The sequence below is a fragment of the Clinocottus analis genome, unplaced genomic scaffold (genome assembly GCF_023055335.1).
Source record: "Clinocottus analis isolate CAN_PGR_092001 unplaced genomic scaffold, fCliAna1.0.p SCAF_6, whole genome shotgun sequence".
NCBI classification, from domain to species: domain Eukaryota; kingdom Metazoa; phylum Chordata; class Actinopteri; order Perciformes; family Cottidae; genus Clinocottus; species Clinocottus analis.
The window spans coordinates 3,582,347-3,599,567 of record NW_027176218.1 but is presented as its reverse complement, the minus strand read 5'-3'; the positions used below and the strand labels follow the sequence as shown (position 1 = coordinate 3,599,567).

The 17,221-nt window shown below is 41.4% G+C and overlaps 1 protein-coding gene across 2 annotated transcripts in view; it reads right to left on the bottom strand.

Moving 5' to 3' along the window:
• Window positions 1-2,160: 2,160 nt before the first annotated feature.
• Window positions 2,161-17,221, bottom strand: part of lingo1a (leucine rich repeat and Ig domain containing 1a) — a 117,761-nt gene continuing 102,700 nt past the window's right edge. For both annotated transcript variants that reach the window (XM_068603373.1, XM_068603370.1), the window contains one exon: window positions 2,161-5,593. In XM_068603373.1, the coding sequence (XP_068459474.1) occupies window positions 3,734-5,581 (1,848 nt within the window). In that variant the 5' untranslated portion in view covers window positions 5,582-5,593 and the 3' untranslated portion in view covers window positions 2,161-3,733. The remainder of the gene's footprint in view (window positions 5,594-17,221) is intronic.

The window sequence follows — 17,221 nt, the reverse complement described above, 5'->3', positions numbered from 1 at the left end:
TTTGCCTGTATTTAATCAAAACAATTCATACTATCATGTATTAAAACATGTAAATCCTTGTTAAAATGCATTGCCACGTTATTAGTTCGCTGGTTATCTTCTCTGCACAGATGTTATTTTTGGAAAATCATGAAATAAATTGTCACGGTCAACCATGGTTTTTGTTTACACCCATTGTTTCCGTTGACAATTTTAACTGGGAAAATTCCCGCCTCCGGGTTGTCTGCAACGCAGCATTAGATATAGTAGGTGTGATGTGGAATCATAGACCGAAACGAGGGCTTTGATAGAGATAAAATATGGATTAAAAACAGCCTCTCTGCCATGAGTCTATATTCCACATCAAAAACGCAAATCTCAAAAGACTTGCTTTTTATTTTAGGCATCAGATGCTTTTATTGTGTGACAGGCACCGCCAAGAGAAAATTCATATTTGTATATGCCGACATGCAGTGTTCCCCAAATGGCATTAAGCAGATAGATTTGGGATGAGTGTGAGGAACACCCAGAGGTGTGTGTGTCTGTTTTCTTGCTCGGTTTAGAAGAGGTGACTTGTCGCGCAGTGTCAGAGTCTATCAGCCTGCTCCTGACCTAGAAATTTAAGCACATATCTAATATCTGAGGAGTGAATACAATGGATGTCTCCATTACTCCCCGAGGGCCTCCGAGACCTCAAGAGTAGTTCCTCTCCTCTTCTTTTCTGCCAGTCTGTTTTCAAGTCAGAAGAAAAACGAGCGCGCTTTGATACAGCTTGGGGGGGAAAGAGGAACATCAAAAGTCCCCACGGAGCGCTGAGCACGGATGTGGAATGAAAAGCAATGGGACCGAGATCCAAACTCAATGCAGAGCGGCGCCATGTTTTATTAAACTAGGCTGTCCTACTCGTATCCCTGGTCATTCCCCATAACCTTCAAAGGGTAACCTAATTCGCTCATGTTTCGCAAAGTAACACCCAAAAAATGAAACGCTTATTCAATGTCGCACTGGCTTTTTTTTTTTTGTTTAACTTGGAAGTTCACTAATTACTTTACTCATATTGTCTCTTTTAAGATGAGCAGCATAAACTAATATGTTAAAAATATCTAAATGTTTGTGATCCTCTGGCCTTTCAATAATGTTTAGACGCCAGACGAGGGAATGAGTGCAAGACTAATGTCTTGTAAACAAGTAATTATCGCTGAAACATTAAATTACCTTGCGGTCTGCATCATCATTTAATGAGGTATTCAATTAAAGCAATTAAACTATAAATAGATTATTTGGTTACTGAAAAACACAAAATATGAGCTAAACTTATGTTTGCGTACTAACACATTTAAAGGAGTATTTAAAATAGTTCCTAAATGTGTATTAATGAAGACAAATGTTGTATCCAGATACATGAGACTGCACCAGCTGACAGTGGCTTGTAGGGGAAATAATGTCGTCATAATTCTGAGTGAGTTTGCGCCGTCGTATATCTTAACCACACACACATAGCTGCTACTTTAAAATCAAGATAAGACCATCATATGTTTAAAAAAGTCCATAGATTGTTTAATACAACATACCATATTCTCAACAATTCAACATCAACGAAATTTTGTTAATTAAAAAAAAAATCTGCATATTACCTTTATTGCACAGAACAATTTGAATGTATTTTTCCATAGATTTCTTTTTTAGTATCTTTTTTTTTTTTGTGTAAAAAGTTGGCTTGGACTACATGTTCAATATAGTCAAAATAAAAAAAAGGAATAACAGGAACAAAAAAACAGATACCCGCGGTCACTCGGGATCAAAAAAAGGCTAGGTACAGTAGCCACACTTTGAACAAAGAGAGCATTCATAATCAGCAAGAGGGAGAACCATGAGCCATATCCAGTGATTTTTTTTTTTCCTTTATGCAAAACGGATTACACCAAAGCTGCTTCAGATTGCTCCATGGGTGAAACCATCTGTGTCACTTCAACCATCTGCATATTCCGTCCATACTTCCAGCCCATTACTGCGTCGTTGTCTGTAATGTCATCCATCATAAATAACTTAGCCTTTATCCTCACACAGGTCTGCAAAAGCCCAGCTGTCCGCCGTGTGTACTTGAAAAGGAAAAGGCCGTCACCTCCGAGTGTGTATGCAGGACCAACTGGGAGCGCACTGTGCACAGTTCTTTTTCACCTGACAAACATTGCACATTTTCCGGGGGCGTGGGGGGGAAAGCAAACCTGGAAATTATCCTGGAAAATGGTATTTCCACGGCTTTGACATGGGGGAGCATCGGCATAAATGAATCTTTTTGAGTTCATAAAACAATCAAGAAAAAAATAACCAACAATGAAAGAAATTCTTCTACAGCTTGAGGAGCACATTATATATTTATATATATATAGAGAGATTTTTAAAAAAAACGTGAGCACCACAACTTGTATTCCCCACAATCATGTTGAGCACAACATAATTTCATTACATAATAGTTTTTGAAATGCAATTTTTTTTTAAAGTCAGGGATCACCGCTTCAACGGTGGTATCGTGGTACCATTTTGTTGGATGGTAAAGCCGTAGGATAGATGTTGAATCTATTGTTGGCGCGGAAGCCCCATCATATCAGCAACATCTCACATTTCCTTCTGTATCATGCCCTCAATCCATGTGTGTGCACTGTCTGGGTTACATCTAAAAATTAGGGATGAGTGATACTGATATCATATACTGGGTGTAAAATGCTTTATTAGAGCATTTCCCCAATGTTTTAATCCAATATTAAGAGCCACATTATTGAAACAGGATTTACTGCTAGTTACCGAGACTAAATGTTGTTATATTTGTCTATTTAATGGTTGTTAAGGCAATTTGTAGCGATAGTAAAAGTTGCACAGATGTATTTGTATATTACTAAATCTATGTATTTACGGAGCGCTTGTGTTTATTCCACTTTTCACGTCACCAATGCAAACTGCTTCACATTACCCATCAGTGTACGTTGTGTGAATTAGTAGCTGTGGAATTCAAATTAAGTTTTATATAGTACGTCCAACAACAGCTTTGTTTTCCCCATATTATAATTGTGCCCCTATGTTATGTATTTCTGCAAATTGCTGGGAGATGCCCCTTTTTTTTAGTTTTCATCAGGTATTGTGACACAGATATACTGTACATTTCATGGATTACAGAACAAGCATCACTTTAGGAAAGAAAACAGACCATATGTAGCACACAGTATAATGATGATGTTGTTTGGATGCATCGACTTTGTATAAATGTGCTCATCAACCCATATAAATCTCATTCATAACTTGACATCTAACCTTGGCAATAAAAAAAAAGAAAAAGAACCAACACTAAATTAAAGTTACAGACACAAAACAGCAATGGCCAAACTATGATCTGCCCCTTGCATTCTGGCTGTTTGAAGTGTTTTTTTTTCTTTTACGATATATTTTTCCCAGTATAAATCCACAGGAGTATGAACTGCTCATGACAAATTTGACTTTCAATTAATGCCCCCGCAGGCCTTGTAGAAACCATCAATGCCCTGTAGCAGTGGATGTGCTTTCATTCCCTCTCACTTGCGAAAGTCAAGAATTGCCTTCCTCTCTAGTGCTTCAGTCAGGAAAAAAAGAACATATTAGTCTTTGTTAACACACCAGGATCCACAGTTTGTAAGGGAAGGGGTGGGGGAGGAGAGAAAATGTCTTCTTTTCCATTTGTCTTGTTTTTATTTGTGTCCAAAAATGAATAAATTCCACAGCTCTGTTAAATCATTTTCATGTTAAACTTGCGAGGAGCATCCACCGTGCTGCTGCTCATGCCAGCGTCCGATTTCCGTGGCACATACTCAATCTCAATGTTGTGCTTGGTGTTGCCTTTTCCTCTGCTCCAAAGGAAAAGCAGCACCAGGCAAAACAAGACAACCCCAAGAAAAGAGATGAAGCCCATCGTGGTCGCGATGATCAGCGTCTTTATATCAAAGGGGAAGGGGGCGTTGGCTCTTGTACCGTTAGCACCGGTTTCCGTGGGCTGGTTTGAGATGAAGGCAAAGGTCTTGTTGGGCTGGTGTGGCCAGTCGGGCGAGTAGCTATGAATGTGCAGGTGAGCCAGGGAGGTGTCGTTTCCTCCTGCGTTGCTAGCTATACACACATATGTACCATTGTCTTGAATCTGGGCATACCGAACCTCGAGGGTGCCGTCCGGCAAGACGGAGAGCCTTCCAATTGTCTTGGTGGTGATGAACTTTTTCTGGGGGGATAGCCACATTATCAGCGGGGCGGGATCTCCATCTGCTTGGCAAGCGAAATGAACAATGGCTCCCTCGTCCACAAATTTCTGCTGGGGTTTGCGATCCCTAATCCTGGACTTGCGACAAGTGAAGTAGTTTGGCTGCAGGACATCCGGGAAGTCTTTGAATTCTTTGCCTTGGACAAACTCGGGGGAGGCACAGGTGGGCTGCTGCCTGTTGAAGTTCAGTCTCCAACGACGTCGGAAAACCCATAACAGTCGGCAGTCGCAGGCCAGGGGATTATCATACAAGGCAAGCGTTTCAAGGTTGCCAACCGAGTGGAAAGCAGACTCCTCTAAAGTGCTGAGGGAGTTTCCGGACACGTTAAGAATCTTCAGGTAGTTCAAACCACGGAAAGAGTAGGGCTCAATCATCGCCAGTCTGCCTCCGACCAGATGAAATTCCTGCAGGCGCAAAAGATCATGGAGCTTATTCCCTTCGATGGTATGGATAGGGTTGTATGAAACATTAAGAAAGCGCAAATAAACCAAGTGCCGCAAGGCTACATAAGGAATTGTGGTCAGGTTGGCATTTGCGATGGTCAGGGAGGTGAGATTTAATCCATATAAGCAATTTGGGGTCATCGTATCCAGATATGGCCAATTGGCTATTTCCAACACTTTCAGCCGATAGAGCCTTTTGAAGGAATAATCCCTTATGACATTTATATTGAGGAGGCGGAGCCTGAGCGTGATCAAACTGTGGAGGTGGGTAAAGGCCTCTGTTGGCACAGAGGACAAGTTGCACTTCTCAAGACTCAGGTGCTCGAGGCTACTCAGGCCATGAAAAGCCCGGTGAGAGATGAAAACCAGGTCGTTGTCGCCCACCTCTAAAGATCGCAGGTTGTACAAATCCTGGAACATGTAGTCCAACAGGATGACAATCTTGTTCTCACTTATGTCCAGCTGTGTGAGGTTGCTCAGGCCGGTGAAGACGCCGAGCTGGATCAGCTTGAGCTTGTTGCTACGCAGACCCATCGTCCGCAAGCCGTAAAGGTTGTTGAATGCCCCGGGTTCAATCGTGGAGATCGTGTTTTCACTGAGCTCCAGGTGCTCGAGGTTGGGAAAGTTGGCAAACTCGTCCGGGTTGATGGTTCTGATGCGGTTCTTGCTGAGGTCCAGCAGTTTCGTCTCTGCGGGAATGCCCTCGGGCACTGTCATGAGCTTCTTGCGGTGGCACATGACGGACCGCTCTTGAACATTGCACTCGCAGCGGGATGGACAGCCTGTAGTGGAGCCGGACAGCACAGTGCCCAGCATCAGGAGCAGGATGGGCTGCCAGCAAGCCACCAGGTAGCTGTGCCCAGTCGCTTCCCTGGCCGCCATCTTATCGGTTACCTATGGAGACACAGAGAATGGGGTAAAACATTTAGTTATAAAATTAGAAAACACCGTTGATTTAGACTTCTGAATCTGAAAGCTCAAACATGGACAATAGGAGAAAATTCAAACGAAGTCCTATGACGTGGCTTCACTTGGTTTTCACTGAGCTGATATACAACAACGCTCTGCTAAATGCTCAGCACATCATATGTGGCGATAGTGGAGCCAAGCAGTGTAAACATTTAAAAAACACTTTCCGTTGGCCATTGGTACAATTTTCTGCACAATGGTTATTTCAACAATCACAAGTGCTAAAAGGATGCCATGCTGGTGTGACACAATTCCTAACAGCACGGTGAGTATGAATCCTTCTGCAATATTCATGCTGCAGACTCGAGATGAATAGAGGTGGGTGGTTACGAGGAGTAAGGTATGTGCTTGCATAATTGAGAGTGCTGACAGTTTTCAATTCTGCATCGTGCACTTTTCTGCACATGAGCTTCAAAGGGTATTTAAAATGCAAGTGGCTGCTGTGAATGCACAGTATTTTACCAAACCTATATGTGCTGTTAAGATCAGTACCTTCTCTTTCATAACAAGATCAAACGCCAAATGATAAAACTAACCTACATACATCTTGAACTACACCCTCATTGCGTCTGCCGTCGAGTGCTCGACGCCATTTTTTCACCACACACCTTGCAGACAATCAGTCAATGCTCTATATCTATGAAAGTGGAATTAGCAGCATTTTTTCAGACGCAATCTAATTCATGCTGTGTTAAAGATACATATTTGTTCTCGTATAATAAACTCTTTTTATCACCCTTATTTGATTTATCCTACTTCTAGGCTGAATCTGCTGTGTGAGTATAAAAAAAAAACAGTAGGAGGGTGGAGCAGCAGTAACGGCAGGATGCAATCAAAGACGGATGGTGGCAAGTGTGATGTATGTGCTGTGGCTGACACTCGACTCGTGCAATCCTTTACGATAAAATATAGACCATACACCAGTGGGGAATTGGATACGGAAAGATAAATACAGGGTTTTAGAGGAAAAAACAAACCATTTAATTCCAATGCCATCTGTTGGCATGCCTCCACCCCTTCCACTAACAATGTAATTAATAATTTATTGTATAATTTTAGAATTTCCCATTGTTTGCAAACGTCCATTATGGCACAATTTACATTACAGTGAAATGAACGTGGGAGTATTCATGCTGTGATTTGCAGACGACGCTTCAGAAATATTTTGTGTATGAGGGGTCCAGTAGTATGAGGTAGATAGAAAAAGATGATTTAGGTTTTAGAAATTGCTTCGGCCCAAATTAAATGACAGATTAAGTGACTTTTGGAGCTACTGCTGCAAGCTACTTTAATTAGAAAAGCATTTTCAACGCACTATATATTTGGTTTTCTTCTTTTTTTGTATGCATTGTAGTCTTGCTGTTTTCTCAAGCACATTTAGTTGTTTTGTAATTCACTGACATGATGAAATGTGCAAGGAAAGAGAAAGCTGAAACAAAGTCATTCACATCTATTTCACACTCACCAAGACATGTCTCTGGGGGACACCTGTCTATGTGTGAAGGCTGTTGTCACAATACGTAGAATTTTGCCAGTGGTACAGCGTTTCATCTCTTTCTCTAAATTTGGCACACATTGCCTTCATTGGGTTGTGAAGAAGGATAGTGCACATGCATTGCGCTTCAGAGTGAAGCAGAATATTAGATTATATTACATGGGATAGACCGTAAACAAATCTGCAATATTCTGGTTTTATTATTGTTGACAGTTAATTATGTGGTGACATGTGTCGGCCATTGTTGTTACCAGTAATAACCTTTTCCCCCAGTAAGCCCACGGATAAACGGACATCAGACTCATCAAAAGTGGGGTTATGGTCAATTTCATTCCATTCCCTCTGAGGTCAAAGTTCATATTTGGAGATTTGATGATACCATCTTTAATCATGTGAAACCAAGAGATTTCAGAACAGAGCTGATGGCGCGCCCAAGACCCCAGACCTGCTGAGCTCGCGTTGATGCCTCCAGCCATCCTTAATCATTCTTATTCCTTCACTCACATTGATCAAGTCAGTGCTGAGGACTGTGAGATGGAGTGGTGTGTGTGTGTGTGTGTGTGTATGGAGTGATAAAACACATACGAATGACCGGGCTTATTGCGAGCTCAATTCCATCTGTCACCGTCAATCATGTGGCAATTGCAGATTGGATATAAGTCAATGAGATGCTATTATGTCCGACTCCATTACCACTGACACTGAAACCCAATCAAGAAAATGATCAAATCATAATCCCTTGTTTGCTAAAGCTCCAACACTGCAACTTCAGCGGGTTATTGACCCCGGTCAGGCTCCTCAATGGGTCTTCCAACTCATCTACACAGGGTCAAAATACCCACAAAAAAATAACACGACACTTGATGACTCCGTCGTAATTAATCGGATATTTATTTTCAAGATCCGTCCAAAGGAAATGCGAGCAGTCGGTGCTTTTCAAAATGTCTGCCCGTGTGTTTCTTTCAGCTTTATTTTGCACATGGCTTCAGCGGCAAATATACGGGAAAACCAAGTGAAGACGGGGGACACATTAGGATGAAGAATGCCTTCCGCGGGTAGACATTTGCGGCACGGTTTTTGTTAATGATCTTGTGTTATCGTTCCTTCGCAGGCAATGCCGTCTGAATGCAGTTCTTCATACCAATCAGCACTCGAGCGAGCTCCCAGAGAATTACATTAATTGAGGTGAAGTGAGAGGGGGCGTGCTCCTCAAAGAAAAGGATGCAGTCGGGAAGAAGAACGACAGCGCCGCTGAATAAATTAGGACCGCGCTAGTGCAAGACCGGTAATAACTGGATCAATAAATAGTGAGATTGATACCTTTTTTTTTATAACAAACCACATTTGCCTATAAGATGTTGCTTCATATCGAGAAGTGAACGGGGCCCCATGCACCTATTATTGTAACAGTGTGGTGCATCACTGGATGTACAATCATAATTAAACCGGCAATAAGTTAGCGTTTTATTGTCTCGTTCAAGCTGCTGTCGATAAGTCACGTTTATTAGGAATCCTTAATCAATATGGAGCTTCGTGTTCCCCGAATATTTATCGTTTTGAGAATCTGACCGCAGTTAAAATCAAACTGTGATCGCTTGTTTCTTTGTATAACCAGGCAGCAGTTTTACAATCGAGCCCGATCAAAAGATGAAGCTAACCCTTTTTCGCGTAATATATATATATTATTTTTATTCACTGTTGTGGCTACATGTTCAACGTGGTGTATGATTATGTTTATGTCTATGTATCTTAAAGTTATGTCTATGTATCGTATAGTTTATGTCTATGTATCGTATAGTTTATGTCATGTATCATAGTTTATGTCTATATATCGTATAGTTATGTCTATGTATCATATAGGTTTTGTCTATGTATCTTATAGTCTATGTATCTTATAGTTTGTCTATGTATCGTATAGTTTATGTCTATGTATCATATAGTTTTTGTCTATGTATCTTATAGTTATGTCTATATATCTTATAGTCTATGTATCTTATAGTTTATGTATATGTATCTTATAGTTATGTCTATGTATCATATAGTTTATGTATCTTATAGTTATGTCTATGTATTGTATAGTTTATGTCTATGTATCTTATAGTTTTGTCTATGTATCATATAGTTTATGTATCTTATAGGTATGTCTATGTATCATATAGTTTATGTATCTTATAGGTATGTCCATGTATCTTATAGTTAGTTGCTTTCTGTCCTCACGTTGCTTCAACACTGTGATGAACGCCTCCATTAGCACTACTTGCACTGCTCCGACTACTTTCTTTTTATATTTATCTTGTTTATTGTTTATGTATAGAAGGACATAGTTATATTCCGTGTATGTGTGAACCCACATGGCCAATAAAGCGGATTCTGATGTTATCGCTCCACTGGATCTCGTCGTTATTTAGCGCTGCACAATGAGAACAATCAAACGCATGTTGGAGCGGGTATTGTCACGACGCGCCGGCTTTAGTTTACCTGTCACAAGACATCACCCCTGAGCCTCGTTGAACACCTGAGGTAATCCCTGAGATAATTCTGAAGTTATCTGTAGCACAAAGTGTTAAAAGCCTTTAAAACCCATTCCTACTTAGTCAGCTGGCGGGCTAATCCTGGATAGATATGCCCAGCTGCGGGATTTCATTTACTATTTATTATTTGTATGACTTTGATAGTCTACGTAGGACAATTTGTAGACTCCACTATTACCAATATCCTGCATAAGTGGATGTAACAAATGCGGCAGTACGCCTATTTATTTTATTCATTTCAAACCAACATGATGTTATATGTGATGCGTATCGGTTCCATTCTGTCCAATAAGAAGCATCTTGGCGATATACCACAGGACATGCATATTGACAGCCACACTTTGGCTCAATCCAACTTAACCAGGAGAGTCTGACCTTTCGCTCCCCGAGTAGGATCACTTTCACAGCGCTATAATGTCGCCCGAGCTGAGTTTCGAGAGAAAGGTTACCCCTTGTGTCATTGAGAAGCTGAGCCGCCTGGTGAGATTGCCGGCTGGGGCCGTGCCTGTGAAATGGCAGGGCTTAAATGTAAGCCGACGCCCGACAGATGGACAGCAAAGCCCTAATCCGGGGCGAAGAAGCCGGCTAGTGCAACAAGGTGCAGAGTTCCAACAGAGTGGCCAGCTGTTGTCCTGAACTCTGCCACGAAGCCTGTTGACACGTTTCCCCCTGAACTTCACCTGCATCGGGGGTCACACACAGACCGTTTCTGTGCTGGTGCACAGCGACGAATACATTTTATTATAGACAAGTTAATATCTAACGACGCACGCATCACGAGTCTGTTATGTGCAGCATGCACAGATCGATGCGTGAGAGGCCGTTCTAGTCTCTTGCCATCCATCTCTCCATGTATATACTGTGCATTTCAAATGTATTTATTATATAGTAGTGCTTCCCTGCATGAATAAACGCTGCTGCAGCAAAACCATTTCCCCCTTGCAGGAGTAATAAAGCATCTAATCCACTATTCTTCTTCTACAAATGATGAACACAAAGTCTCTTTGCTGTACACGGGTCTCTCTATTGAAAATTATGAACTTCATGAACCTTACATGTTGGACAATACTGCATTAGATTGCTAAAATCTACCTGCATACTGGACATGCAGACTTTTGAAAAGGGGTTTTCTGAAGCAGAGGCCACACCAGCATCACAGCTATGAGTATTCTTCTTTAAAAACAAAAGAAATTACTATTTTATTATACATGATGGAAAGTGAAATTGCACCCCGGAGCTCATACTTATTCTTTATGACACAGAACACGGCGTTCTTTTATGAACTTTAAAAAGTTGCTCCTCGATCAATGCGAGACAATCACCTAGCCTTTAGAAATGTAATCTATAAAAATATGTGGACCATATCTTTAGATAATAGTCAATTAAATGCATTATCGTGATCACAGGTTAACTGGTTTGGTGGTATTTACATTATCTTCATGCTTGTGAATTAAAATTGGACATAAATCTTAAAATCAGTTGGATTTCTGGCAATAAAATACAATTTTCCCAATAAAATACCCCCCTTCCCTCCTCTCCCGCTACTACAATAATGCAGCAGTCATTTCTACATGAGTGACACTGTGTTTGGCGAGATCAGCCGTGTAATTATTGTGGTTGTTAAAAACCCTGAAAGTCATGTTTCATTGGAAGCTCACCCAGGCTGCTAATTTGGGCTCGCTCTTTACAGATGTGTTTGGGTGTCATGTGTTTTAAAAAAGAAGAAGAAGGTCTGCGTGTCCTCATACGGTGCTCCGTCCTTATTAAGCTCATTAGCCTCGTCTCCCCGGCTCCGTTCAGAGGATCGCCGCTCGCTCGTTTTTCGGTTTCTTAAGGAGATGTTTTCAAAGAGGAGCAGCCTCTTGAATGTCAGGATGAAGTGGACGCAGGGTTTTTTTTTTGGGGGGAAGGACTCGCTAATCAGCACTTACTAATGAGAAGACGCCACAATATCACATCCTGAAAAACATAGTTTTTGCCGATAGCCGTGTTCGAGGGGAATAACACAAAAAAAAACTTGACATTAATGATGTGTGTGATTTGACAAAAAAAATGCTAACAGTGATGCTATGCTACCCTTTTTTTTAAGGGCTGCAGAAAACTATGCGACGCTGACAAAAGTGTTTTTACTCACGATGTTGCATAAATAATGAGTTTTCTAACACCTCGTCTTGTTTAAAGAGCCATCGTACTATTCCCTCTAAAGTGAGCGTCGGCGGTCTCGAAGGGAAAAAGCACATTAGCATTTTTGAAGATGAGGGCTAAACAGGTGCACACACCTTCACGGTTCATTTCGTTTAGCTACAGAACAACAAGTGAAGTGAGCTCTTAATATTTATCACTTCACTGTCACGCAGCCGGAGGAATAGAACATGTGAACTGGACCAAACTATTCATGATCAGTTTGCAATAGTTGTAATTTATATCTTTGCTGATATATCCTTGATCGCATGTCTTCAAAGTGCCTCTGCAGTGCCGCAATATTTGACTTGATTCATGTTAAGCTGTGTTTTTATGTTTTCTGATGCCGTCTCAAGCGTTTCAGCATCAACAGATGATGTTATAGTCCATTAAACTAAGAAGAAGCCATCAAAAAACAATACTTTAAGACTGTTTTTGTTGATAATATGATGGAACATGATTACAGAAAACACAATTAAATGAGCTTATTTTCACACTGCCCATCCTTCTTCTGAATTATACAATAACCTCAAAGTACAGCTTATGTTGATGGGAATGTCGTCAATTTTAGATTCATTTTTAAAACTCATATTCACGATGTTTACTGAGGAAATTAATCAAATCAGAATAAGAGCCATTTTCTCATAGACTTCCATGCAATCTGACTTTCGGCAACGAGTTGCCGGATGTTATAAAAAATCTTAAAACACTTGAATGTCGGCTTCTCTTTTTAGAACCGGAGGTTGACGTCTGATATTTAGTCCTAAACTAAACTAGTGGATGATGATGGCGCTAGATGAAGTCACCAAAGTTATTTTAATTTATATATAAACATACAAAAAAATCATTATAAATGAATGTCTGTACAAGATTTCAAGAACAAACTACATATGGGAACATTAATAAGTAGTCCAATGGAGTTACAGGCTGGCGGTTGCCCCTTTTTAACCCATTAGTATTAACTATGCACTACTGAGTGGGTACAAATGTGACGTATACGAGTCGACGCTAAAGTACATTTTCAGTGTTTGGGACCAGAAAGTAACGAAGCAGAACCGCTAGATTGTGAACAATGAGCTCCCCCAGAGAGACAGACGGGAATGGCGGTTTCCTTTTTCCCCCCCCCTAAGGCAGAAAGAAAATGCTTCACAGGCGGGACACACACACACACACACACACACACACACACACATATGCTGTTGTAAAGATTCTGTTTGTCTGTGTATTGCTTTGGTCCGTAATGCCCCCCCCCACCCTCTTTCTCCATCATTATCATCATCTCACACACACACACACACACACACACACTCTCTCTAAAGGCCTGATCTTTTGGGTTTTCGAGACAACTTGCTGACGGAGCTTCAAGGCTCGAGGTGATTGTGTCACGCGGTTACACGCGGCCTCTTTTCCAGGCGCAGCATGAGACGCCAACCTCCAGAGCTCTGGAGCGTCGCTTTGCTGCGACACCTGGAGAAGAAGAAAAAACACCTGAAAACACTGCAGCCACGGCTGTAAATGAAGGGGGAACAATGACCGGTGAAGGTCACAGGGCTGTATATTCCACACGAGGATGTGGGTTTGGTTTAGTTTGGAAGATTAAGACGCCGGCGCCTCTTAATGAAAGTTGTGCTTATACAAAAATAAAACTGTTTGTACTACACAGCATAGAAAGGCTCAACATAATTCATATTTGTCTTTTGTGAACGAATATTTTCTTTAATTCCTTTGCATCCAAAATGAAGCCTTTTCCTTCTCTTGCATAACGAACCCACAAGCTTCTGATTAGTGAGAAACACTGAAGCCTCGCCATTATTATTGTAATGAATTCACAGGCTATTGTGCAAAAAGCAAAAGGAGCTTAAGGAAAATAAACACGCTGCCGTCCGTACCGCTGCTTTGATGAGCCGCCGAGAAAACATTTCCTTATGCAATCATCACCTATATGTGACCTATATGCACACTTTTAAATCACATTTTCATGATAGGAGAACTACAAGAGAATCAAACCAAACCAGCCATGTTTCTTATGATACTTCATCACAAGGGTGGGAATCCTATGATACGATATTGTCACGATACTGCGATACATTGAGTATTGCCATGCATTGCGATTTATACCCTTTTTATTTAAATCACAAATTGTCCCCAAAAGAAAACTGTGTCAACCAAAAATAAATTGATTTTATTATTGCAGGACCAAAAACTTTAGAATTGGATAAACAAAAGATCGATACTCGGCTTCTGTGTATCGATACAATATCGCCACGTAAAATATCGCGATACTATGCTGTATTGATTTTTTCCCCCACCCCTACTGTATAACACTATAATACTTAATTTCGACTCCAATCTATAAGTTTATTTATGTTTCAACCCAAAATAAGCCACTAAAGTTCACAACCCCAGGATAAAGGATGTTAAGAAATTCAGACAAAGCCGCTGTCAACTTTCTTACACATCCTGCCAGAGCATCCAAACTTATTTAAATAATCCACTTTTTTTTTTTTTTGCTGCGAATTAATCATTCATGAGTGATGAGTTAATATTATGCAGCTAAATCAAGCCCCTACCTCTTCCACTGCACATACGCACTCGCCGAGACATTGTGTCAGATTTAATTTAAGAATGACGGTGCTTATGGAAATCGGAGCCGTCCTCAAGCGGCGCAATTGAGAAATAATCTGTTTTTGAAAGGTGAAGATGTTAAAATTGTACATAAGAGCCGTATACCGAGTATTTCAAACAAACTGAATTCAAAGGTGGGATGGTAAATGAACGCTTTGCGAGGGTGGTTACTGAACATGTTACTGTTCTCACTCAGTTTGGGAGCGAATGTTTTCTTGCTTTATAGATGAAGTCAGTGAGCTCGACAGTCGTACTGAGAGCGTGTGTGTTGTTGGAGGCGATCGAAAAGCTCTTATGCCATCTTAAGGAACAACCACTATACCAGCTCGCCCGTGTACGCCTATAGGATGTAGCTTTAATGGCCGCGACTACCGCCCGCTACACTGTTTTCCTTAATCAAAGGAGTCAACATGAAAACACGGCTTCATTTCAGAATGAATAATTCAAGCTATATCTTATGGGCTGCTTGGAGGTGCCGATGCGCGCAGTGTGGAGCGTCCAGGGGACGTATTGACTTTAATTGTGACTGGCATCCTCCCAGTGTGGTGAAGAAAACGTCCCCTTTGCTTAACTGGCCCTGCAGCTCACAGTGAGGCCTTTTAAAAGGGAAATGAGCTGTAATTACTTGATAGAGAGGTGACCCCGATGCAGCAGAAAGCCACACTAATGCACCGGGATCAGACGCCGGAGGACACTGCCGCTTGCAGAGGAACAGCGTAGATAGCAGGGAGCTCCGACAATACGTGGATTGTTTTCAACATTCATAAGGTTGTTTCAATATCCAAGCACAGCTGGCAACGTGATCTCATCTGTTGCTCCTCGTATTTTGAAGCTCCAGCGATCCTGTCTTCTTTAAAACGACACATCTAACTGACAGGATTAACCCGTTGAGAACTCTGGGACCAATCTTGGACCATTTTTGGCTCCAGACCTCCTTTTCCCGTGTTTGAGGAACTATGAACATCCAGATCTGGCTCATGATACGAGCCAGATTCCCCAAAAATGCCTCCTTGAGTGGTCAATAAGACACATTTTTGGTAAGATTAGGACCTAAAGAATTGTAATCTGCAACAAAAATCACAATAAAACAAAGCCTCGGCCTGTTAGGAAGGAGTTTCAGTCCAAAAACTGAGTCCTTCGGTTCAAAATTGGAGAAATTACGTATTTTATGCTAAAAGATTGTCTGAATGGGGCATGCTAAGACTTAAAATGGCCGCGGGAGGATTTTCGCGCACGGTTTCAAAAATGTTAAACATGTGGTGTACATGGGGGATAAAAACAAACAAAAACACAATACAAAACTACTCAAGTTTGGGTTTGGCCAAAAAAAAGAAAGACAACACAATGAAAACACAACAAAGGCTTACTTAAAGGCGTCACACGTCTCCTGGGTGAAAGACTTTCGTCCACTCAGCATTGTGACCTCTCGACGAGGACTTCTGCGGACTCGTTTCAAGTAAACGAGATCTATAATTCATAGGTCGGTCGTATGGAAAGGTCATTTTCATAAAACAGGGCTGGCCACAGACGTAATGTCAGTGGTGTCGCGTCATGTTGTACAAAAAAAAAAATCACTCAACTCTTCATACGGGACAAGAACGCCAGCGCCTGAGTAAAATACCTGCTCAGGGACTTCCCTTTAACACTTCACTACAAGCTGACAGTGTAATACTGCCGTGGATGGGTTTACATTGCAGTCACATTGCATAAAGATGCTAAAAAAGGTGTTTTTAATCGTCTGTATCAAGCCCCCGAGGGCCTCCGTCCAAGTGTCGGTATTTGGCGCCCTGAGGGGGCGAGAAAAAGCCGTTTGCAGAGAAATGCTAGTCGGCCTACAAGAAAAATCTTTCTATTGTTGGAGGGAAGAGATAAAGATCTGCCACCTGACAGAGTTTGCCCAGCTAAGCTCATTACACATCAGCGGAGGGAAGAAACTCCTTGGACAGAATCCAAAAGTCAAAAAAAACACACAAATTGTCAACGTCGGAGTGAAAATAATGAATATCACCTGATGTGCATCGTTATAGCTTTTAAGCTTGAAGTATCATCTTGAAGTAGTCGAGCTTTGCTCTGTTTAGTGTTAATTGAACGAACAAAAGCACCGATAACGCCTCACTTCTCCGAAAGCCTTCCTCCACAGAACTTCACTTGTTTACATTGAACTCAATAGAAAAAAAATGAGCCCCTTTCTCTCATTTTTGAAGATGAATCAAGACAGTTTGATCAAAAAGAAGCGACGTATGGCTCTCAAATGTACAGCCACGAGTCTGAGACTGCCTGAGCAAAGTCCCTTCAGCTTACTCGCATACTATTACCTCCTTCAGTGGCAAAAAACACCGTCTCATAAGTGCTTTATCAAAAATCAGTCGCATTATAAAAACTGCACGAGCCGCCGGCCGAAGCTGTGAGGCAGATTCAAATGTGTGTTGTTCCTTTTCCTTCCCACTGCGATGTGAGAGGACAGTCAAAAGGTAGATTTAACCTCCCCGAACAATTAATGACAGGTCAGCGGTGTATCACTGAGGCTTTCATGTTCACCCTCTATTTAAATGGCAAAGGTATACTGGCTGTTGTTTTAATGTTTTGACCCCCAGACTTTCATCTGGTGACTTTCAGCGCTCAAATATAATGAGGATGGACCCAGAACAACAAAGCATTTGAAATTCATACAGCGCTTGTTCCTGCGCCGCCAAAACAGTGACTCAGGATCCCTACTTCAAA